Here is a 26,556-nt window from a genome sequence, read left to right on the forward strand (position 1 = left end):
AAACGTCGGTTACTATTAGCTCAGATGGAGAAATGCCGAGGCAAAGATTTTACCCACAAATAATACAGCTACTTGCCTAAACGTCACTATCATAACCTACACAAAATTTTTCAAGAAATTAAATGATTACCATTTGCAAATGGAAGAGAAATAAACTCACTATCATGGCGAGAACCGCCACAACTCTGATATGTGTTGAACAAATTTCGCGAGCAGATTGATAATTTTCCCCTAACGCAGAACACAATGTATTTGCATTGCTTACTAGGAAAATCACGTAAAAGTTAGCAAGAAAATAGATTTAAAATGGAGAACGGTTTGAGTCTACCTACGAGAGTGCGATAGAGGAAACGTATTGTTTGATATGTTTAGCATATCACGTCCAATATATATATATATATATATATATATATATATATATATATATATATATACACTCCTGGAAATGGAAAAAAGAACACATTGACACCGGTGTGTCAGACCCACCATACTTGCTCCGGACACTGCGAGAGGGCTGTACAAGCAATGATCACACGCACGGCACAGCGGACACACCAGGAACCGCGGTGTTGGCCGTCGAATGGCGCTAGCTGCGCAGCATTTGTGCACCGCCGCCGTCAGTGTCAGCCAGTTTGCCGTGGCATACGGAGCTCCATCGCAGTCTTCAACACTGGTAGCATGCCGCGACAGCGTGGACGTGAACCGTATGTGCAGTTGACGGACTTTGAGCGAGGGCGTATAGTGGGCATGCGGGAGGCCGGGTGGACGTACCGCCGAATTGCTCAACACGTGGGGCGTGAGGTCTCCACAGTACATCGATGTTGTCGCCAGTGGTCGGCGGAAGGTGCACGTTCCCGTCGACCTGGGACCGGACCGCAGCGACGCACGGATGCACGCCAAGACCGTAGGATCCTACGCAGTGCCGTAGGGGACCGCACCGCCACTTCCCAGCAAATTAGGGACACTGTTGCTCCTGGGGTATCGGCGAGGACCATTCGCAACCGTCTCCATGAAGCTGGGCTACGGTCCCGCACACCGTTAGGCCGTCTTCCGCTCACGCCCCAACATCGTGCAGCCCGCCTCCAGTGGTGTCGCGACAGGCGTGAATGGAGGGACGAATGGAGACGTGTCGTCTTCAGCGATGAGAGTCGCTTCTGCCTTGGTGCCAATGATGGTCGTATGCGTGTTTGGCGCCATGCAGGTGAGCGCCACAATCAGGACTGCATACGACCGAGGCACACAGGGCCAACACCCGGCATCATGGTGTGGGGAGCGATCTCCTACACTGGCCGTAAACCGCTGGTGATCGTCGAGGGGACACTGAATAGTGCACGGTACATCCAAACCGTCATCGAACCCATCGTTCTACCATTCCTAGACCGGCAAGGGAACTTGCTGTTCCAACAGGACAATGCACGTCCGCATGTATCCCGTGCCACCCAACGTGCTCTAGAAGGTGTAAGTCAACTACCCTGGCCAGAAAGATCTCCGGATCTGTCCCCCATTGAGCATGTTTGGGACTGGATGAAGCGTCGTCTCACGCGGTCTGCACGTCCAGCACGAACGCTGGTCCAACTGAGGCGCCAGGTGGAAATGGCATGGCAAGCCGTTTCACAGGACTACATCCAGCATCTCTACGATCGTCTCCATGGGAGAATAGCAGCCTGCATTGCTGCGAAAGGTGGATATACACTGTACTAGTGCCGACATTGTGCATGCTCTGTTGCCTGTGTCTATGTGCCTGTGGTTCTGTCAGTGTGATCATGTGATGTATCTGACCCCAGGAATGTGTCAATAAAGTTTCCCCTTCCTGGGACAATGAATTCACGGTGTTCTTATTTCAATTTCCAGGAGTGTATATATATATATATACTCCTGGAAATGGAAAAAAGAACACATTGACACCGGTGTGTCAGACCCACCATACTTGCTCCGGACACTGCGAGAGGGCTGTACAAGCAATGATCACACTCACGGCACAGCGGACACACCAGGAACCGCGGTGTTGGCCGTCGAATGGCGCTAGCTGCGCAGCATTTGTGCACCGCCGCCGTCAGTGTCAGCCAGTTTGCCGTGGCATACGGAGCTCCATCGCAGTCTTTAACACTGGTAGCATGCCGCGACAGCGTGGACGTGAACCGTATGTGCAGTTGACGGACTTTGAGCGAGGGCGTATAGTGGGCATGCGGGAGGCCGGGTGGACGTACCGCCGAATTGCTCAACACGTGGGGCGTGAGGTCTCCATAGTACATCGATGTTGTCGCCAGTGGTCGGCGGAAGGTGCACGTGCCCGTCGACCTGGGACCGGACCGCAGCGACGCAGGGATGCACGCCAAGACCGTAGGATCCTACGCAGTGCCGTAGGGGACCGCACCGCCACTTCCCAGCAAATTAGGGACACTGTTGCTCCTGGGGTATCGGCGAGGACCATTCGCAACCGTCTCCATGAAGCTGGGCTACGGTCCCGCACACCGTTAGGCCGTCTTCCGCTCACGCCCCAACATCGTGCAGCCTGCCTCCAGTGGTGTCGCGACAGGCGTGAATGGAGGGACGAATGGAGACGTGTCGTCTTCAGCGATGAGAGTCGCTTCTGCCTTGGTGCCAATGATGGTCGTATGCGTGTTTGGCGCCGTGCAGGTGAGCGCCACAATCAGGACTGCATACGACCGAGGCACACAGGGCCAACACCCGGCATCATGGTGTGGGGAGCGATCTCCTACACTGGCCGTACACCACTGGTGATCGTCGAGGGGACACTGAATAGTGCACGGTACATCCAAACCGTCATCGAACCCATCGTTCTACCATTCCTAGACCGGCAAGGGAACTTGCTGTTCCAACAGGACAATGCACGTCCGCATGTATCCCGTGCCACCCAACGTGCTCTAGAAGGTGTAAGTCAACTACCCTGGCCAGCAAGATCTCCGGATCTGTCCCCCATTGAGCATGTTTGGGACTGGATGAAGCGTCGTCTCACGCGGTCTGCACGTCCAGCACGAACGCTGGTCCAACTGAGGCGCCAGGTGGAAATGGCATGGCAAGCCGTTCCACAGGACTACATCCAGCAACTCTACGATCGTCTCCATGGGAGAATAGCAGCCTGCATTGCTGGGAAAGGTGGATATACACTGTACTAGTGCCGACATTATGCATGCTCTGTTGCCTGTGTCTATGTGCCTGTGGTTCTGTCAGTGTGATCATGTGATGTATCTGACCCCAGGAATGTGTCAATAAAGTTTCCCCTTCCTGGGACAATGAATTCACGGTGTTCTTTTTTCAATTTCCAGGAGAGTATATATATATATATATATATATATATATATATATATATATATATATATATATATATATATATTAGATTTGGACAATTGACTGTAGTCTAAAACAAATTTGAACAACTTATTCACATCATCAAAATACACTCCACATGTTCACTTTCTTCTAATAAACGTCAAAGTCTTATTTTAGTGAAAAAACATATATTTTATGGAATTGGGTGCAGCATGTTGTTAATTTCTATAACTTACATCTAAAAGCTGTTCAAGTAATGAATCAACATATATATATAAAACCCACCACTACTATTGTAATTGAGTATGCTTTTACCTACATAACAGAAACCCTGTCTCTATGTTGCCACGTATAACCCTCTTACTAAAATTTAGTTTAGTTTCCAAATAAAGAACACGATATGAGGATAGTCCTGTTCATAGAAAAAGCTACTCAATAGTGTTACCCTTTTTACACGATTTGACTATATGTTGTGTCTGATGGATAAGTAAATCAGACTGTTCACTTCTTTTCCTAAGATCTTATACATTACCTTTTTTACAAGAGAAAAAGCCCAGTAGATAACGTCAAGGAAACTAAAAAAATTTTTGCCAGGGGGGGACCTTTAGAAAAGTACTTCCCATAAGCAAAAAACTTAAATACTGAAATACTTGAATACTCAAGTACACGCTTTTTATACTGAACATTTCATTTCAAGAAAACCTCTTTTTTACTGGAATGACTCTTTGAACTAACTCTGTATATTCATTTCATAGATTTTAGTAACTTTGCTTCACTCTGAATTTTCCGTAAGCAAACTTTTACTATAACGCTTTCCAATAGTTAAGAAAACTTTCTCTACATCAAGGGGACGTACCTTATAGGTTTTAAGGAATTAGTTTGCGAGTATCACAATATGTGGCGCAATGGTTGTAGCTTTTGATTGCATTTACTTAGAAGCTTGAACTTTTTATATCACCGAAAGCTGTAGGTCTCAGTATCCGACAATTTTCATCTTGATACTTCTACCCGTTTCTGAAAAAAAGATGAACAGACAGACAGACAAACAGTTACTTAACAAATGGCAAAAGTTTTTTTTTCGTGTGATTTAATTTCAGAATCACAATTTTCGGATTTTTTCCTTTACTTATACAGTGAGGGATGTAGGCTGCAGTACGTACTGGAAGATGAAGAAGCTTGCACAGGACAGAGTAGCGTGGAGAGCTGCATCAAACCAGTCTCAGGACTGAAGACCACAACAACAACAACAACAAATGAGAAGAAAAACTTCTTAGCCAAGATTGCAATAAAACACTGTATTGTGGATAACCGGTTTCGGTAAACTATGTTACCTTCATCAGATCTTTGTACAGGATATTATACACACTTTGTGCTAGATGCACACAAAATCTTTCCACTAAATCTCCAGATGCACAACATATGACATGAATGATGTGTTGGCACGTCAAAAGTAAAGTCTTGTGGCGCACTAGTAGGCATGATCATATGGATGCAATGTTGTACGTATTTGTGTACATAGTAATTTTACTTTTGACGTTCCCCAACGCATCGTTCATGTAACACCTTAGTCTGTGACACAAATGTCAACCTGATACGTCCACCCATTGCTGAGAAAAAAGGATGTTAACAGACGGACGGACGGACAGACAGACAGACAGACAGTCTCATAACAAATATCAATTTTTTTTTGCTTGTGACACCATTACAGGTTAACAATTTTCAGATTTTTCCTTTGGTTGTACTGTGACACTTTGCTTCTTGCCAAATTTTGCGACACTAGATCGACGGGACGTTCGCTGTAGGTTTTGATGAGTGGGTTTGTGAATATCAGTGTATGAAATATAAATGGCAGTATCTTTTGACTGCACTGAAGTAGAAGATAACTTTTATTATACCTCCAGGGAACAACAAATTTCAGTATTGAAATTTTAAACATTTTTATTGGCTGAGGTTCAGCAAACGTGCATTAATATAATTACAGGATGTATGTATAGCCACCTCGGTTGCACAAAATTACTGCCAAATTGACCATGGTTTTGACAGCACTATGGCGGTCTTCATCAGAATAATTTTCTAAGTAATCTTATGTAATTTTTATTCTGATGAAGACCGACATAGTGCTGTCGAAACCATGGTCAATCTGACAATAATTTTGTGCAACCGAAATGGCTATACATACATCCTGTAATTATACCTCAGTATATTACATAAACTTCACCTGGATACATCTATGTATTCCTGAGAAAAAGGGATTTTAACAGTCGGACAAATAGGCAGAGGGGCAATAAAGTGATCCTATGAGGGAAAAACTGGTATATACTTCAGTTTTCACCTCACAGAATATTTACGTCAGGTGAGGATTGTGGTGTTTCTTGTGACCTTCAATCGCCGACGTGTAACCTGCGGGAGACCGCTATTCCTCTGATTTTCTGGTGTACAGCAGGCTTTGGAAACTAGCCCTAGATTTAATGGATTATAACATAAGAATAAAATACCTCTCATGTGTAGTAATACATCGTCTTCAGTACTGTGCAGCTGGTTTCGAATAATAACCTCACTTCGCTGAATGCTAACTGACGGTCACTTTTGTCACAATTTTTGCACTACTGACTTGAGCAATGCTATTATCTGTTTGTATTCGGAATAATTCTAGATTCGACCACTGGACGGGAAATTACAGACGACCAACAATGTCGGCGTAATGTATTGCGCAATTCCTAAGAAAACTGTCAATTGTCACAATAGAAAACTTTCTGGTTAGTATTCCAAAAATACGCGTCAAACGTTACACAAAACCATGTATTATAGTTTCCTCAGAAACGATACGTATCCCCGCTTTCAGAAAACCCAGATACATTCAAACATTCTCGAGCTTCCTATTACTCCCTACAACACTTCAAAGATATGCTAGCGAAAAATAGCAGCACCTGTGTTGAGGCTCAAGATTCACTTTCGAAAATCGAAACTGCCAGAAATAATCGCCTTCGCAGAATGACAGCTTTCCACATCGTCAGGGACTTCGCAAACTCACTCCCAAACTTCTTGAGTCCAAAGCATGCGGAGAAAAACTTGTAGCCACACACTAATTAGCTTTCGCCTCAGGCTGGCTCAGAGCACTATGCGACTTAACTTCAGAGGTCATCAGTCGCCTAGAACTTAGAAGTACTTAAACCTAACTAACCTAAGGACATCACACACATCCATGCCCGAGGCAGGATTCGAACCTGCGACCGTAGCGGTCGCTCTGTTCCAGACTGTAGCGCCTAGAACTGCACGGCCACTCCGGCCGGCTGCTTTTGCCTCAGCAATGGGCATTCAACATTGCTCTGCTCAGACGGTTCCCTGATTGGTACTATTTCCTGGTTGCTGTTTCCTTTCTGTTAGTAAAGTTCCCACTGACGTTATGAAAAGCTGTCTGATGTTCATACCAGCCGAAGGACTCAGCAGAAGTACAGTTGTACGCTTCAAATATTACTAGCTTAGGCAGACCCAGGTTTCGTAGACTGTAAGTAGTGGACGAAAGAGACGCTCCTTGTCTTTTGTGTGTGGGTGTGTGTGCCTGCGCCCCTACAGTACGCTAAAGAAACGTTTAACAAACGGCAGGCACACACACACCCACACACAAAAGAGAACCGGCAAAGATAGAATGAAAACCATTCCTATGAAATTTAACGGCTAAATGTCCCTGCAAATAGAAAAATGTTTTAAAAAGTCTGATGACAGATGTGGCTTTCAGGTTAATAACACCCTAAAACTACGAATAAAACGTAAACTGAAAGGGAACTATGATAAATTTGTTGGCTCTGGAGTATACAGGATTGACTGCAGTAACTGTGACGGTCAAACAGGCCGCTCTTTTAAATTAAGGTTTAAAGAACACTCACAGCCACGAAACAAAACGGCTCTGGGACAGCATTTATCTGATACTGGTTAATCCATCGGGAGCATTGAGAATTGTACCCGTATTCTACACAGAATGGAAAAACGTCATGCACTTAATTTGTTAGAGAAGCCTGAAATTTATAAAGCAAAAAATAGCGAACCAACTAAACCGCTCAACTGACGTTGTGCCCCATGCCTACTTTGCTTTATTCGACAATGTTTTACTCTGATCACTGCACGCCTCTGTTATATATAGTGTGTTGATAAGTTCACCTAGTATTGAGTGCATCACATATTTACTTCGTTTTGATATGTTTTACCCATGTCTCTAGTATGTTTTTGTTCCTTCTCTATTCATTTCATAGACTGCGTTTAACAGGTAAGGTGGATCATCCACTGTTACGGAATTTTATCATTCTCTTCTTGCAACGGAGTGCCGCAGGCTACGAGGGGCCCTCTACCGTCACGTTCCTCCAACCGCTTCCCGCCTGTGCGGAATTCTGGCGTTAGAGCTAACAGAGGGCGCTGATTATGTGCAGCACTATGTTTTCTTTCATTTGTGGCTCCTTTAGCGATTTGTTTTATGGTTGTTTAATATTACCTGGTGCACTATGAACGGTGTTTAATATTTATGTCATTATCTTGTAAATTGGCACTAGAGCACATGTCAACCACTGTTTTTTAACTCTTCCTCTTTTTAACAATATTTGATTTTATGAAACAGGTATGGTCTATGTATTGTTCTTAAGCTGTATACAGTTTGCGAGTGTATTTATGTTTTTCCCATTTCTGTTGGAGATCTGATGATAGTCATTAAAGACCGAAACCGGTAATCTGTTAACAAAAAGTTTGTGACCATAGACGAAAGGAAGCTTATTAAATATCCGGGTCACTGTTTTTTCGCGACGATGTCGCCGCTTGTGATAGGTTTGAAGAGATTTAAACCATTTTAATACTCGTGGATGTGGATGTAAGACTTGAGGGTGACGGTAACTTTTTTTTTATCCGCGCACACCTCTATCCAGGCCATTAACATACAAGCGGACAGACGTAGCCCTTTTACAGTACACTGATGAGCCAAAAGTTTTTTGGAAATTTGTGGTAAAGTCTTATGGGACCAAACTGCGGAGGTCATCGGTCCCTTACGCACTACTTAATCTAACTTAAACTAACTTACGCTAAGGACAACACACACACCCATACCCGAAGGAGCACTCGATCTCCGACGGGGTGAGCCGCACGGACCGTGACAAGGCGCCCCAGACCGCGCAGCTACCCCGCGCGGCAGCAAAAGATTACCACGACCTCAGTAACAGGTTGTTGGTCCTCCTTCGAAACGCAATACAGCAACGATTGTGCATGGCATGGATTCCACAAGACATTGGTAGGTTTCCGGAGGTATGTGACGCCAGACGTCTACGAATTACAGGCCGATTGTTTGCGAGCACGAAGCTGGAATACAATAGCATCCCACACGTATTCCATCTGGTTCATCAGACGAATTTAGTTGTCAAGGCGTCAACGTGAGTTCACGATCATGTTCGCCAAACCAATGCATCGTGGTTGTGGCCTTCTGGCACGAACAGTTAACCTGCTGGAAGATGCCATCGCCATCGGAGCAGACGTCTACCATGAAGGGCTCTAGGCGATCTCAGTAATGTTGACGTAGTCCACAGAAGTCATGGCGTCTTCAATTAATATCACTGATCGCATGGAAGCCCAGGTGAATGTCCCCCACAGCAAAGTAGTGCCACGACCGACCTCCGTCCGTGGCGCGGTGCACTTTTTAAGCAGTCGTCGTTTGGATAACGATGTGACTGCAAACGACCACCGGCCTTGCGTAACAATGTGTTTCATGCCAGCAGGCCACACATTTCCATCGATCAACTCGATCCCCTGCCCATCGCAATCGTAATGATGACGTTGTTGTGTCAACATTTAATTATGTAGTTGGTAGTACGCTATAGAGCCGTTGAACAAGGTTTGCTCTCAATCACTTGTCTCTGGACCAGCACTGTTCTCTCTCGTCAAATGTTCCACAGATCGCCGCTTATCTTACACAGCGAACTGATCTCCCTCTACGTTCCGTGATGAGTCATGGATCGGAAACAACTTATCCCGTACTCTTGGTCAGAAGATGCGCCATAAAAATGTGGCCATAAATCAGTAGATTTCCCAGTTTGCGTGGCGTGGTATACATATATATGATGACGACTACAACTTCAAAAAATTAAATTGGACGATGTATTCAAGAGAAACAGCTTCACAAATTGAGCAAGTCAATAACGTGTCGATTTAACTGTGGCGCTTATGCAAGCCATTTTTTGGGTTTCGATTGACTGATGAGAGTTACTGAATGTCCTGCTGAGGAACATCGTGCCAAATTTTGTCCAACTGGGGCGTGAGATCGCCAAAATCCCGAGCAGGTTGGAGAGCCCTGCCCATAATGCTCGTGACGTTTTCAATTTGGGAGAAATCCGGCGACCTTACTGCCAAGGTAGGATTTGGAAAGCACGAAGGGAAGCGGTAGAAACTCTCGTCGTGTGTCGGTGGGCATTATCTTGTTGAAATGTAAGCCCAAGACTGCCTGTCACGAAGGGCAACAAAATGAGGTGTAGACGTACCGCTCTCTTGCGAGGTTGCCGCGGATGACAACCAAATGGTTCCTGTTACGAAAATAAATGGGACTTCAGACCATCACTACAGGTTGTCGGACCGTATGGAGGGGGAGGTTGGTATCCCACCAGTGTCTGGAGAGTGGGCGTCTCCATACAATTCTTCGCTGGTCATAGATGCTCAATTCGAAGTGGGTCTCATCACTGAGGACAAATCTACTCCAATCAATGAGATCACAGGCCGAAGGTGTGGGAATGTCTGTGGAGGAATGGCAGCCCATTCTTCGTCAGTAACCGATACCAGAGAAGGTAGTGACGCTAGGTGCTAGGAATTGGAGTGAAGTCGACGTTCTAAGTAATCCAAACGTTGTTCCATTGGATATGGGTCGGGACTATGTTCAAGCCAGGCCATTTCAGGAATGTTATTGTCCACAAACCATTGCCTCACACACGCTGCTCTATGACTGGATACATTGTCATGCTGATACAATGAACATCTCCGACCATGGTTGCTCTACTGTATGCACTGTCTTCATACTCTTCCGCAACAACGGAAAAAAAGTCGTAAACCAAGCTTCTTCGTACTTCAGTGTTGGTACTGCACATAATGTCAGGTAACGTTCTCCAGGCAACTCAAACGCAGTGTCCAGAGGCGACGCTCTTTTTACCACTTCAGGTGTCGCTTAGCATCGACTGCAGCAATGTGTGGCTTACGACAAGCTGCTCGACCATTCAACACCATTCTTTTCTTATCTCCCTGCACACTGTCATTGTGCTAGCTAGATTTCTGGCAGCGCTTTGAAACTCTCGAATGATTCCTTCCACTGATTTCATGTAATTTTTTATAACTGCCCTCCACAATACTGGATGGTTCATGTCCGTCAGTATATGAATTCGCCTCGTCTTGGTTTAGCTGTGGTCGCTCCTTTGTGTTTCTACTTTACAGACACTTCACCAACTGGGCAACTTTAGAAGGGTTGATGTGTTCCTGATCGATTTGTTACTCAGACGATCACATCACCAACTGGGCAACTTTAGAAGGGTTTGTGTGTTCCTGATGGATTTGTTATTCAGGTGATCACATCACCAACTGGGCAACTTCAGAAGGGTTGATGTGCTCGTGATGGATTTGTCACTCAGATGACATCCTATGACTAGCCCACGAGCGAAGTAACTGAGCACGCCTGACGGATCCATTCTGCTGGTACTGCTTCCCTACTGACAACAGAATGCTCCCCGCCGCCTTTTATGCTGACGGGTCCGCCTCTCATGAAATCTGGTTGTCAAGTCCGTAATACAGAGGAGTGCCCAGACACTTTCGGTCAGATAGCGTAATTATACACGTGGACAGCAGTGGTGCTATCACGCTGTGTGCTACACACGGCGTCTGGACGTAACGGGAAGGAGTTTTGTTCCGACTTCGCTTTCGCTGATGGCAGCACGGGGGCCGGCGCGAGTGCGGCGGCAGATGCGCGGCGATACGCGCCGCGGTCAGCGCGGGGTCAGCGGCTGCCCACGCCGCGCGGTCGCCGACCTGCGGCCGCACAGAGCGGCCACGCCGGGTCCAGAGCCCACGCGGCGCGTCGGCGCGCCCGGAATGTCTAAACTGGGTCGTCGCCGCGGCAGTAATTTCGCCCGCGTTATCTCGCAGCGTAAGCCGAGTCGGCGCAACTGGAAGGACAAGCGCGCGAGGGCCGCGCCGTTGCGAAATACGTAAGGCAGATGGAATACCAATTGCGGCTCTGGCGGAGCTGCATTTGCAGAGTTGCCACGGTATGATAACCACGAGATAAGCGGAAGGCAGCGCTGCGGTCTCCCTTCTAAATGCGACTGCGGAGTGGGTGGAGATTTCAGAACACAACACTCCCAAATTAGGGGTTATATTCAGCAATTACAGTTCTCCAAAACCGAGTGAAATTATCACGCAACGTTCGTTACTTCGCGTTTCAGAAATAACCGAGTGTTTTGGTACTGCCTGGTGATCCTCCTTTTCGTCGTAGTTCTCCGGCGTAATTGTCATACCAATCTTCACTCGTTCAGCAGAAATATGACGAGAACGCCAATTTTGTAAAACTCTATTATAGGTGAAACGTGTGCCTCCACTATTCTGGTGAAAGTGCACACTGAAACGTCACCTTTGAACAATTATACACTACTGTGCTTAAACTGACACACAATATTTTTAGCGCAACGCAATCTGACTTTCAAAAATCCCTACAAAGGAATGGCCCTGACTAACATTAACCTATACCTTTCACAAATCACTTACCTCACAAAAATCTTCATTACTCGAACTACTGCAATACAGCGAGCGCCACTACTGCCAGCTAAATAAAAGATTCAAACTACGGAAGGCACTAACTACTGATAGGCATAGTTAGCAAATGAAAGATTTTAATAGAGAACAAACAATGTATTTATCTTAATAGTCATAATATATATAGCAGTTCATGACATCCAGTCTTACAAATTTCAAAACTCCGCCATTTCTCTCCCCACATTCACCACTGCTGGCGGCTCACCTCGAACTGCGCAACGCTACGCGCTGTTAACATCCATCTGCCCAACGCTACAATGGCGAGCATCACAACAATGCCAACCAGCCACAGACTGCACACAGCACAGCCAGTGATTTTCATACAGAGCGCTAAGAAAACCTAAACAGCCTACTTTCTATTATAGGTGAAACGTGTGCCTCCACTATTCTGGTGAAAGTGCACACAAAATAGCCTCTGTCAGAAAAGAGTAGCGAAATCTTTAAAAATATATTAGCGTTGATTGATATCGCAGCTTCATGGTCACTACGAAATTTAGCTACCCCCCCCCCCCCAAAAAAAAACTCTATTAAATGGGTCCAATACATCGGTAAAAATATTACTTCAAACCAATGACTTAGCATTTTCGTGATCTTACTTCTACATATCATTCTAATTTAGTGGATGTATTAGTAGTACACAACAAACGAAGATTATATGTTTCGTAAATCTATCGATATTTCTGTTTCCATCCCGAGGTAACCGAAAGTAGCAGTCCCATACCGTTTTTGACAATTTTAATTCAAAAAATGGTTGAAATGGCTCTGGGCACTATGGGACTTAACATCTGAGGTCATCAGTCCCCTAGAACTTAGAACTACTTAAACCTAACTAACCTAAAGACATCACACACAGCCATGCCCGATGCACAATTCGAACCTGCGACCGTAGCAGTCGCGCGGTTCCGGACTTAAGGGCCTAGAACCGTTCGGCAACCGCGGCCGGCACAATATTAATTCAGATCGGTCGTACAGTACGATATTCATGGTCTTTAAACATACCTTACATATACAAAGTGTATCACAAAGAATCATCCGATTAAAAAAAAATTCATAGCTGTTATGTTATTCGACATATGTGCGTGAACAACGTACTGTTGGAAACAGCAAACTCTCGAGTCTTACATGGTTCCCGCTAGGTAGCATCTGTGTGCGCCCACCTCAGTTCTGGTACAAATGATGTCGGGACAACAGAAAGCGTTTTATGTTCTAAGTTTTCCGCAGTGCGCGTCAGTAATAACTGTTCAGCGCGATTTTCGTACTAGGTATGGTGTTGATCCTCCTATAGCACAGGGCATTAAATGATGGCATGAACAATTCCGAGAAACAGGTTGTTTGTGTACAGGCAAATTGCCGGGCCGTCCTAGAGTGTCTGACACAGATGGCGGACTCATCCTGCATAGTTTCACAAGAAGTCCGCAGAAATCCGTTCGCCGTGCAGCTCGACAGCTTAATATGAGCCTGATGTTCGTCTGGCGTGTATTGCGTCGACATTTACACATGAAACCATACAAAATTCAGCTACTTGAAGCTCTTCGCCGGCCGGTTCTAGGCGCTGCAGTCCGGAACCGCGAGACCGCTACGGTCGCAGGTTTGAATCCTGCCTCGGGCATGGGTGTGTGTGATGTCCTTAGGTTAGTTAGGTTTAACTAGTTCTAAGTTCTAGGGGACTAATGACCTCAGAAGTTGAGTCCCATAGTGCTCAGAGCCATTTGAACCATTTTGAAGCTCTTCGTGGAGGAGTCAAACAACAACGTGGGGAGATCTGTAATTTCGTTCCTGGCAAGATGGAGGATGACAGTATTCTTCCACGCTTAGTGTTTGGTGACAAGGTAACATTCCATTTAAATGGAAAGATGACCCGTCGTAATGTGAGACTATAGGATAGAGAACAACTACATGAAGCTGTACAACACGAGGGGGACTGTCCAAAATTTAATGTGTTTTGTGCAGTTTCACGGGAAAAGGTGTATGGTCCATTGTTCCTTGCCGAGAACACTGTCAGAGGAAGCTTATATCGCCACATACTTGAGAACTTTATTTTCCCACAGTTGGAGACTGATTCGAACGACTTCATTTACCAATAGGATGGGGCACCTCCACACAGGCATCTGTAAGTGCGGGAATTTTTAAATCAAAGGATTACTAAACGATGGTCGCACTGGACCAAATGATTCAGCCCTACATTACAGGCCTCCAAGGTCACCCGACCTGACTGTATGTGATTATTTCTTGTAGAGGTTTATAAAAGACTCTGTTTATGTGCCTCCATTACCAACAACAATGAAAGAACCGAAACATGGCATAACAGCAGCTGTGGAAGCTGTACCTCAACACATGTTCGCTGCAGTTTGGGAACAATTTGAATACCACATTGACGTATGCCGTGCATTTCAAGGGGGCATATGGAACACCTGTGAAAAGGTATGAGCCGCGCGGGATTAGCCGAGCGGTCTCAGGCGCTGCAGTCATGGACTGTGCGGCTGGTCCCGACGGAGGTTCGAGTCCTCCCTCGGGCATGGGTGTGTGTGTTTGTCCTTAGGATAATTTAGGTTAAGTAGTGTGTAAGCTTAGGAACTGATGACCTTAGCCGTTAAGTCCCATAAGATTTCACACACATTTGAACATTTTTTTTGAAAAGGTATGAAAAAAAACTTATTATGTTTCCCGTTCATTAAAAAACCGAATTCATTGTATATGTTTATTAGTTTTTGAAATATAGACGTGCCAAATCGGATGATTCCTTTTGATACACCCTGTATTTTATTATTTATTATTTTATATATTACATATATTTATATCTTTTATATAATTTCACGTGGACTCTCCACGAGAAGTTTAAGAAATCTATGGTAGCCAGCTGAATTTAGTGAACCCTATAACAGCACAGACGTCTAGACTTTTACATGTATAGGGGCGTAAAGGTGGTGCCAATGAGGCACCGAAATTGGTAGGCAATCAAAATAATTCATAAAACTACGGCTGTCGGTATTTACTTTCCTCAAATCCCTGTACGGTTTCAAACCGATTGTCATGGATAAGACGTGACATTCATCTCCAGCCCTTGTTGATTAGAATTTTCTCGTGCCGCGGTTCTTACATCGTGTTACGTGGTTGCTCATTTACTAACACGGTGCTCAAGGGCAGGTCCAAACGTGATAGATCCTTTCTGCAATTCTTTCACATCTCAACGTCGACATATCTTAACGTGCTGATTCATCTGCACAAGATGAACATTTTGAGCAAAGGATATGACAGTAACAGCGATAACACATACTAATAACAACACCAACTGTTAGCGTCAGCAGATGGAAATTTGAATCGACTATTTTACCCCACGGCCAGGAATTTTAAGAACTGTGTAATGGTTCGGATCAATTTGGATTGCAATGAATGACAACATACCTAGAGAAGCACTTATTATTGAAAACAATCACACGCAAAGAAAATGTACATATTCGCCCTTAAGCGTACGAGGCGCGCGGGCCCCGACCTACGACAAACGCCTGACCGAGTGTCCAGTCAACTCGCTCCCTCTCTACGAGGCGCGTCCCATTAGTCGCCTTTGGAGGGTGGCGTCTTGGCCATTGCCCCACAGGTACAAATAACTCGAGATAGGGCGGTACTCTGCAGTGACTCGGGCGAGTGTAGCGAAAACCGATTGTAGCTGAGTTTCAAGTTGGCTTACATTTGATGCAGTAAAACGGACGTTCGTAGGACCTCGTTCCTGAGGGCCTTACAATGGTTATTACTTATTGATCAAGTTTCATCCATGTTATGTCGTTCAACTGCCACAGAAAAAAATTTTGTGTTTACAGGGTGATTCAGCAGCCCCTACTGATACCATTTTATGGCGTCGTACAAACATGCCGTCATTTGACCATCGGACAGTCTCCTGTATGGACGACATAGTAATAAGCATACCTGGCGCAGAGAAACAACTGAAAGATTTGAAAGCAAATAAATCACTAGGTCCAGATGGAATCCCAGTTCAGTTTTACGAAGACTACTCTACGGCACTGGCCCCTTACATTGCTTGCATTTATACTGAATCCCTCGCCCAGCGCAAAGTCGTAAGCGACTGGAAAAAAGCATAAGTAACTCCAGTATAGACGAAAATAAAAAAAAAAAAACGGTCCCGCAAAATTGTAGACCAATATCCCTAACTTCTGTTTGCTGCAAAATCCTTGAACATATCCTCAGTTTCAACATAATAAAGTTTCTTGAGGCTAAGCAGCTTATGTGCACGAATCAGCAAGGTCTTGCGCGAAAATCAGCTTGCCAGTTTCTCACATGATAAGCTCAGAACTATGGAAGGGCAACAGGAAGATTCTATATTACTACATTTCCGGAAAGCATTTGACACAATGCCCCATTGCAGGCTGTTAACGAAGGTATGAGCATGTGGACTAAGTTCACAGACATGTGAGTGACTCGAAGACATCTTAAATAATAGAATCCAGTATGGTGTCCTCGACGGCGAGTGTTCATCAGAAGCAAGGATATCGTCGGGAGTGCCCCAGGGAAGTGTGATAGGACCGTCGTTAAAATGAATTGGCGGACAGGGTGGGCAGCAGTCTGCGGTTGTTTGCTGATGAAGCTGTGGTGTAGTAAGGTGTCGAAGTTGAGTGACTGTGCGAAGATACAAGACGACTTAGACGAAATTTCCAGTTCTTGTAATGAATGGCAGCTAGCTCAAAATGTGGAAAAATGTAAGTCAGTGCGGATGAGTAGCAAGATCAAATCTGTAATGTCAGAATACAATATTACTAGTGTCCTGCTTGACACAGTCAAGTCGTTTCAATAGCTGGGCATAACGTTTCAAAGCGATATGGGATCAAGCATGTGAGAACTGTGGTAGAGAAGGCGAATGGTCGACTTCAGAATATTGGAAGAATTTTAGGAAACAGTGGTTCACCGGTAAAGGAGACCGCATATAGGACGCCGGTGCGATATATTCTTGAGAACTGCTTGAGTGTTTGGGATCCGTACCAGGTTGGATTGAAAGAAGACATCGAAGCAATTCAGAGAATGGGTGCTAGATTTGTTACCGGTAGGTTCCAACGACACGTGTTATGGACATGCTTTGGGAACTCAAATGGGAATCCCTGGAGAGAATCCGGCCGCTGTGACCGAGTGGTTCTAGGCGCTTCATTCTGGAACCGCGCTGCTGCTACGGTCGCAGGTTCGAATCCTGCCTCGGGCATGGATGTGTATGATGTCCTTAGGTTAGTTAGGTTTAAGTAGTTCTAAGTTCTAGGGGACTGATGACCTCAGATGTTAAGTCCCATAGTGCTTAGGGCCATTTGAACCATTTGAACCCTGGAGAAAAGGCGACGTTCTTTTCGAGAAACACTATTGAGAAAATCAACCGGAATTTGAAGCTGACTGCCGAAAGATTCTACCGCTGCCAATATACATTGCGCGTAAGGACCACGAAGATAAGATACGAGTAATTAGGGTTCATACGGATGCATACAGACAGTCGTTTTTCCCTCGTTCTATTTGCGAGTGGAACAGGAAAGGAAATGACAAGTAGTGGTATTCCGCCATGCACCCTACGATGGCTTTCGTAGTATCTGTGTATATGTGGATGTAGGTGTGTGCGACCCCACATGACAGAACAATGTTGTTGGCCAGTTCGTTCTGGAGAGCCCGCATCTCGTGGTCGTGCGGTAGCGTTCTCGCTTCCCACGCCCGGGTTCCCGGGTTCGATTCCCGGCGGGGTCAGGGATTTTCTCTGCCTCGTGATGGCTGGGTGTTGTGTGCTGTCCTTAGGTTAGTTTGGTTTAAGTAGTTCTAAGTTCTAGGGGACTTATGACCACAGCAGTTGAGTCCCATAGTGCTCAGAGCCATTTGAACCATTTTTTTCTTTCTGGAGATGTGAGGTACATTGTCAGAATGTCACAGAATAACTAGTTAAGTAGAAAAAGACATCTTAGACCCATTTTACACAATTTGTTCATCAAACTACTTTAGCACATTAATGTGGTATGTCATATATTAATTTTTTCATTGGGTTATATACCGTGAGGTTATCACGTCCACACTTCCCATTTTGATATCTCCTACTAATTTATTTCGTTTCCAAAGATGAAACACATTGTTTAAGGCAACGTTTCTGAACCATTTACGAAAGATTAAGACTATAAACAGAATAAACTTACAGAGATATCCAAAACCTGTAAGACCACACTGCCAGTTACACAAGGAAAGATTGGAGACGCTTGGCTAAGAATGACAGAAGTGGGGTATATTTTGGTCCAGAAATACCGTGTAACTCATGGCCAATCCTTACTTGTATTTTTTGACAGTATGATGCCGTTTTCTAAGAATCACCCGAAGCTCTAAGAGAAATTTTAAACCGATTACGTGGCTGTCGACTGTCTGGATACCATTCCTGATACAGGTGTAGTGCGGATTGCATTAAACTTCTGCGGTAGGGTAACCGAATCACCCTACATAGTGTCACAAAAATATAGCGACAAACTTTAACGTATTGTGGAGAGTGTCTTGAGGAAAAAATCCATTTATAGCTCGCCTGAAGGGCGACAGCGTATTAGCCAATTGCGCAACACTGGCGGGAAACGACCTATCTGCCAGTAGCTACATCCGAAGGCTTTTATTGGAACCAATAAAAGGCAAGTGCATTGTCACGTACTCACTCGCGATTCGTGCATTAGCTCCACCAGGCTTTTTACCATTACAGGAAGTTTTTCGCAGCAATAATAGGTAAGCCAAAAGAGCTTTCGTATATTGAACTGTCAAGAGGGTACGTGACTCTTGTGTGAAATCACAAGTCATTTGGTTTTGTTCCATGATATTTCCTGCTGTGTGCGGAACGGAGTTCCTTCTGTCAAGCGCTTTACAAGAGAACGGAATATCTGAAAAGCATATTTTATTGTCTGCTGAATGGAGCTGCAAAGCCTTTCATGTCTAGTTTCTGTATTCAATTTGTACCGAGGGAGAGGACGACCTATAAAATTAAAACGCGAGGCACTACAGTTCAGCATCTAGCTCATCAGGAGACCGGACACCAGCTCGGACTGGTGAAGGATGGATATTAAAATCCTCCGTCGTCTTTTGTAGAGGTCACAGCGCAGAATTTGCGTCATTTGAATTAGGAAACCATGGAGTATCAATGATGGGTGAACAGGTAGCTGGACCGGTTCTTTCTTAATATAAGTGGAATACAATGCCCACCTCACTGGGTAAAACTTACTAAAAGTGTAACGGGAAACATCTCAATAAAAAAAAGTTTGTCGGCGGTTGAGAGAGAGAAAGGAGCTGGCCCGGAGGGAGAGAGCAGATGGAATAGAATTGCAAGAGAAAAAGTGATTGTTTTTCTTATATGTTATCCCCCTGCGTACGGTCCAACAATAGCTACATTATTCTGGATGGCTAAACACATGCATAAGTTACCTTGCAGTTTTTCTTTGATAGTAACAACACTACTCAAAACGGCAAGGGACTTTCCGTCTCTTCAGGTGTCCCTTCAGAGTGCTGGTGGAATCATATCGAATTATGTAATACAGGTAAACCGATTGTATAATCGTTTTAACACCCTTCATCAGATGGACACAGTACAAGTGATTTAAGACATGCGTTGCAGATGTTTCCGGGACCAGCCGTGATTGAAGCTCAGGCGTGTGACAATGGTACTGAAGCATCTTGAACGCCGGCACTTACTATACCACTGACAACCTGGTAGCGGAGTGTGTATTGCGCGTGAGCACTCACGAAAGCGTCTGAAAAGCTTGCAAGGGCGTTGCATGGTAGATTGTGTGGAGAAATTCGTGCCTTTGCTCGCACAAATTCAAGCGGCGCGCCACATACAATTATCATCAGTGGTTCTGATAGCGTAGATGACAGCGTACAAGTTTGCTGAGCCTTTGGCTCGTGTTCGGTCCTTACTACCGTCATCTCCAGTTTTTTTTACTGCTCATTTGTTGGGTTTTAGGAAACGAAACGAAGAATACGTGGGGGGATACCATCTCCAGGAAGCCGCTTGAATTTGCACGTGCAACTGTCTGGTTAAATTCTATGATAATTAACTCGGAAACGACGCAGCATATAGAATTATTTTCTTAATAGTTATTTATCAGCACAACCTACCCTGCATCATAGTTACAAGCTTTTCAGATTGTTTCTGACCACACTGTATAATGAGTGTGGGGCCAAGCCAATGAGATGTAGATGTCCTAAAGCAGCTGTCGTGTCGTCAAAGGTGATGCCCATTATAATGTTCTTGAATTTTACGAAGCATACATGTTACTCATGCATTAGTTTGCCACCAATATCGGATTTCAAATTTTCATGTCACTGAAAATACGGAGTCGCTTCATAGGGAAACAAAGTCTTTTCTCTCGCAAAGGATATCACCTATGTTGGAGCCATCACTATTTTGAAAAGGACCGTCTATAATCCCACTAGAATTGACTGTCTCAATGCTCTCTGATTACTTTTACGGGTGTTTCTGGCCGTCCCATGCGTCAAGAGGATTTCTTTTGACGACGGGAGACCATCTCTGCTCGTGAGTATACAAGTTGTACGAGGGAGTGCTGAAAAATAATGTCTCTGAATTTTTATGTGAAACATCTTAATTTTTTATACTTAAAAGATACGTTACTAACATTCTACAACTTCATTTTTGAAGTCTACATATTTGAAGCGCGCTGCCGCTAGAGCGTGTAACATGACTGTGTGTAACGTAACTATGTCGGTGCTTGAAAAACAACGGAGTGTAATCTAGTTTCGAATTCGAAGGGTTCGTCCACACATGGAACACCCCATCCTTCACCATGACAATGCCAGATCACACAGGAGCGCTTCGACATCTGCAAAAATCTGACGCTTTGGGTTCACTGTCGCCAATCATGTTCCATAACGTACTGTCTCGACCCCATCCGATTGCAATCTGTTCCAAAAACTTAAGGAACACTTTCCAGGACTTCACTTTGATAACTGATGAAGCGGTGAAAGTAGAGGCGAGGTTGTGGCTCAGTCAACAAAGTCTACAGTGATCCTGTTAACAAACTGGTATCTCGTAGACAGAAATGTGTTCGTGGCTGGGATGACTACGTTGAGAAATGTAAATATGTAGCCACGACAAAGAAAGTTGTCGATTGTTAATAAAGTTTTTATTTAATTTGGTGGCAATACTTTTCACTGGTAACAACCTGGTGATCAAAAAGTCAGTATAAATTTGAAAACTGAATAAATCACAGAATATTGTAGATAGAGAGAGGTACAAATTGACACACATGCTTGGAACGACATGGGGTTTTATTAGAACCAAAAAAATACAAAAGTTCAAAAAATGTCCGACAGATGGCGCTTCATCTGATCAGAATAGCAATAATTAGCATAACAAAGTAAGACAAAGCAAAGATGATGTTCTGTACAGGAAATGCTCAATATGTCCATCATTCCTCAACAATAGCTGTAGTCGAGGAATAATGTTGTGAACAGCACTGTAAAGCATGTCCAGAATTATGGTGAGGCATTGGCGTCGGATGTTGTCTTTCAGCATCCCTAGAGATGTCGGTCGATCACGATACACTTGCGACTTCAGGTAACCCCAAAGCCAATAATCGCACGGACTGAGGTCTGGGGATCTGGGAGGCCAAGCATGACGAAAGTGGCGGCTGAGCACACGACCATCACCAAACGACGCGCGCAAGAGATCTTTCATGCGTCTAGCAATATGGGGTGATTTTTTTTGCTTCTAACAAAACCCCATGTCATTCCAAGCATGTGTGTCAATTTTTACCTCTCTATCTACATTATTCCTTGGTTTATTAAGTTTTCAAATTTATACTGACTTTTTGATCACCCGGTAGATGCCTCCAAATGAGGCAGTACATTACAGACGCTGTAGATAGCGGAAAATGAGGTAAAACTATTGGAAATACTTGCAATTGAAGCAACAGGCAAACAACATGTCATCACAGTGCTGTCTGGTTCGAAAACACCTCTTGCTCAAACCAAGCAAGGCGGTGCAGTGATTAGAAACTGAACTCATACACGGGAAGAGTCTGACGATCCTGAATTCGATGTGCCGTGGCTTTCTTAAATTGATTTAAGCAATGCCTTTGAAAAGGGCAGGGCCCAGTTCCTTCCTTGTTCTTCTCCAAATCAAGTTGCACTCCATCTCTAGTGACCACACTGAGGGAAGTGGTCCAGTGTGTTAGACACCGGAATCGTAGTCGGGAGGGCGGTGGTTAAAATTCCCTTTCGCACCTCCATACCTATGTTTTCCATGATTTCCTTGAATCGTTTAATGCGAATGCCGGTACGGTTCCTTTGAAAAGGACACAGCCCATTTCCTCTCTCTCTCTTTTTCAGTCCGAACGTATGCTCCTTGCATAATGGCCTCATTCTCGACGGGACATTAAACCTTTGCTGAACATGGAGTGAGGGTGCAAAAGATTATCGCCAGGCACCTGTAACTGCACTATAAATAAATGAGTTAACGTGTTAAATACGCAACACGTTTTTATTGGCCAATTTCGGTTGAAAAAAATACGGGATAGGGTGAAACCCGAAGCCACCACACAGCCTGCTCTTCTCGCACAGCACCAAGGGGGCCAACGAGCTTAAGGTTCCCATTCGACGAACCTATGACTATCAACAGTGTCACATTCCCTCACTACGTAACACACTTCGGAGAGGTTTGGAATTTAATTCAGAGCACTGGCGCAAAGACTGGTCATCAGGAACCTGACACTACCGCCTCTTCTCCCCTTGTCGACCAAATGCCGGTAGTGGAAATTTTCCAACACCAGGATTCGAACCGGCTTAGCTCCGGGTCGAGCGCCATTACACAGGAGTGGGTTAGCGAACTCGGCTATGTAGGCGGGTACAAACAGTTTGTAATGTCTAAATATTGTGGGGAAATGTTTTCGCGCAGTGAAGGTAAAGTGAAATGAAAGAGAGACGCGGTTCTAGGCGTTTGAGTCTGGGACCGCGCGACCGCTACGGTCGCAGGTTCGAATCCTGCCTTGGGCATGGATGTGTGTGATGTCATTAGGTTAGTTAGGTTTAAGTAGTTCTAAGTTCTAGCCATTTGAACCATTTTGAAAGAGAAACTTTGCTTACTGTCAGATTACCAGCTCCGCGTATTGGCTCCGACAGGCATGTATAACCTGCAGCCGCCATGTGATCATTATCTACCATGGCGTCACTGGGCCCCGCTGCTTCCCGCCACCAACGAAAAATCCCCGACAGTACCGGGAACTGAACCGAAGCCCACAGCACAGCAGTCAAGCATGCTGACCACTTAGCTGCGTCTGTGAATATTTACTTTCAGATATCTTCACAAAAGCATCATATTTTCCAGATGACAAGCTACCTAATCATTTACTGTAGGTCCTACAAAGCGCAACCAACTAGTAATTGACGTAGAAGTTTGTTGTAGATAAAAAAATGTTTTAAGCCCAATTTTTATCTACAAGTTTTGTAGTAAAACTTGTAGACTTAAATAGAGCAAAGCCCCCAATGATGGTGGCACAAATCTACCGAAACATGTTTCGCTTAGGAAAGTAACATGCGAACATGTTCTACTTTACACTATCAGACGGAACCTAGGTCATACAACTTGTTCTGCGGATCACTGCAGGTGTCAGAGCATCAACAAAAATTTAAAAAAAGCCAATGTATTTTGTAATGTCAACAACTACAGAATTAAAGACATCAACTCTGCTGGACATGAAGCCTGATTTTTTTATGGAACTGTGAAGCTCCTTTGTTCTATTACAGCAGTTCTCTATTAGACAAAATTTGTGACATACTTTTATTGAAGATCAGACAGGAAATTACAGAGTTAATGCTTTTACAGTCTGGATTGTTTTGGTTCGTCCAGCTCAGCGGCGTATCATCTGAATGTTTACGCGAGTATCAACTGCAGTATGCGTCGCTGGGATAAGAGCTAACTCACCGACTGAGTCCTGTCTTTCGCGGGATTTGAATGAAGTTCGCCGGCCGGTGTGGCCGAGCAGTTCTAGGCGCTTCAGTCTGGAACCACGTGATCGCTACGGTCGCAGGTTCGAATCCTGCCTCGGTCATGGATGTGTGTGATGTCCTTAGGTTAGTTAGGTCTAAGTAGTTCTAAGTTCCAGGGGACTGATGACCTCAGCTGTTAAGTCCCATAGTGCTCAAAATCATTTGAACCAATGAAGTTCATTCGCATCACTGTGTACGAACTACGTAATCAAGCTTTGTTATAAAATCGCTGCACTTGTTTATAAAACATTCAAAATTTCGAATAGTTATTAATTTATAAATCATCCTTAGGTGTACTGTAACGTTTAGATGATATAACACTCATGTATGAAGGTCATCGAAATGAACCGAGGTAAACTTAGCTACACCGTGAACGGTTTACCAGAACACGTCGTCTAGCTAGTTCCACATTCATCAGTACAAGCCAAAGGCTTCAACATATATGGACGTTTTGCCCCAAGGAAATTTTCTTCGAGAAGGAATGTTACTACCTAGCAGCAGAAGAAACAAAACTTGTGACTGCTCCAGTGCTGAAAAGAAGAATTATGCACAATTTTTTGTCTTCACTCCAGATACTGCACGAACCTTTTTATTATATTATTTTGGAGTGATTTGAAACATTGACCTCGATGGCTTTGTTTTTCCTCTGAAACGTGGGTTCTGAAATCGAGTGCCAAGATGACAAGCACCAAAAGTTAGATGCTCAAATGGCTGAGCAAGTTGTTGTAATAATTTCTCTATCTATGTCGAAGGTTCAGGGCAAAAGAAACCAATAGTACTCGACCGCCATCTTGAAAACGAGACCATAGATTTTGTACTGCACCTCACTTTCCTTCCATACTGTGGTCCTTAAGTCAATCGTACATGAATTTGCAGGTATTCAGAATTCTATACTGCAATCTTATTAGGAGCGGCATAATGTTGCCCTGCTACGACCTCAGAACCACCTCATCCGCAGAGTTCAGAGATCCCTCGAGCTAACGTTATGCAACAGCTTTACAGAATGTTGAAAATACGATGGAAGCTAAATCAGCTTGTATACAGCAAAGACGTCCGCATTCAGCACAAGTTGAAATACGTAAGCTCTGCGCGTGGGTGGTTTGCAAAGTTTACGGAATCACCATCAGTTGTCAGCACTAGAACAACGAGGTTCCCGGTTAATAAAAGGTCATCCTGTGTAGGTAGACAAGTGACGCTTTAGTGTTCTGGATCGATGTTTGTGGTGCGGCCGTCTCTCTATTGTTGTTCCCGTGTTGCTCCTTCATTTTAAACCGCTGCCAAAAGGACAAATTAGTTTAAATTTGGTTAGAACAGCTTAGCTGATGATCCGTGTAGTGGTTGGATCAGCGACTGAAAGTGCAACGAATTGCTGAAGCTGTAGGGTCGCTACCTGAACGGACATATGACATTTTAACAGTGGAATTGGATATGAGAGAATTACCTGCTAGATTGGTGCCGCGACTCTTAACGCACGATTTGAAGCGCATGAGAATGGAAAAATCCGAACAATGTTTCAACCCTCTGCAGAGCAACAGACAACATTTGTACCGCCGGTTTGTGACAACCCAGATGAAATTTGGGTCCACTACTATATCATAGTGATGAAACAACAGTCAAGGCATTGGAAACACGTTGATGTATCACCACCACAGAAGACAAAACAATAGGGTCGTCCTGACAGGTCGTGGCGTCCGTCTTCAATGATGTGAAAGGGATTTCTCTGGTAGCTTATATTCACACTGGTCAAACAATTACGGCACAATACTACGGATACCTCCTGGACCAACGACAGCAAAACGTACGCTAAAAAACTGGCCAGGTTCCATAGCAGAACTAACGCACTGAGGGTTCCGAACAAATTTAATTTTCAGAATGAGATTTTCACTCTGCAGCGGAGTGTGCGCTGATATGAAACTTCCTGGCAGATTAAAACTGTGTGCCCGACCGAGACTCGAACTGTTTATAGACACTTTATCTATTTCTGGAGTCGAGGATGTTGACGAGTTTTGCCTGTTATCAATGGGATTCCAATACTCTAGAAAATGTTTTAATTTCAAATCTGAAGTCGGTTAAAAATGGCTCTGAGCACTATGGGACTTAACTTCTGAGGTCATCAGTCCCCTAGAACTTAGAACTACTTAAACCTAACTAACCTAAGGACATCACACAAAGCCATGCCCGAGGCAGAATTCGAACCTGCGACCGTAGTGGTCCCGCGGTTCCGGACTGAAGCGCCTAGAAGACGGTTAAAAAACGATACGAAAAACATTTTTTCGTGTTATATAACTACAAATTAAGAATTCCCATGTTTTTTTCCTTCATTTGTACTGTGAAACCTTCCTTCTTGCCAAAGTTCGTGATTCTAGGTCAGCGGGAAGTGCCCTATAGGTTTTAATAAGTAATTTTTCGAGTATCAAAGTATGTGACATAAATGGCCATATGTTCTGGTTG

General features: G+C 44.5%; 1 protein-coding gene across 1 annotated transcript in view; it reads left to right on the forward strand.

Moving 5' to 3' along the window:
• Window positions 1–11,220: 11,220 nt before the first annotated feature.
• LOC126092706 (translation initiation factor IF-2-like) overlaps window positions 11,221–26,556 on the forward strand; it is a 66,056-nt gene continuing 50,720 nt past the window's right edge. The window contains exon 1 of the mRNA XM_049908428.1: window positions 11,221–11,413. Coding sequence (XP_049764385.1) covers window positions 11,221–11,413 — 193 coding nt within the window. The remainder of the gene's footprint in view (window positions 11,414–26,556) is intronic.

Source organism: Schistocerca cancellata, chromosome 7, assembly GCF_023864275.1.
Source record: "Schistocerca cancellata isolate TAMUIC-IGC-003103 chromosome 7, iqSchCanc2.1, whole genome shotgun sequence".
NCBI classification, from domain to species: Eukaryota; Metazoa; Arthropoda; class Insecta; order Orthoptera; family Acrididae; genus Schistocerca; species Schistocerca cancellata.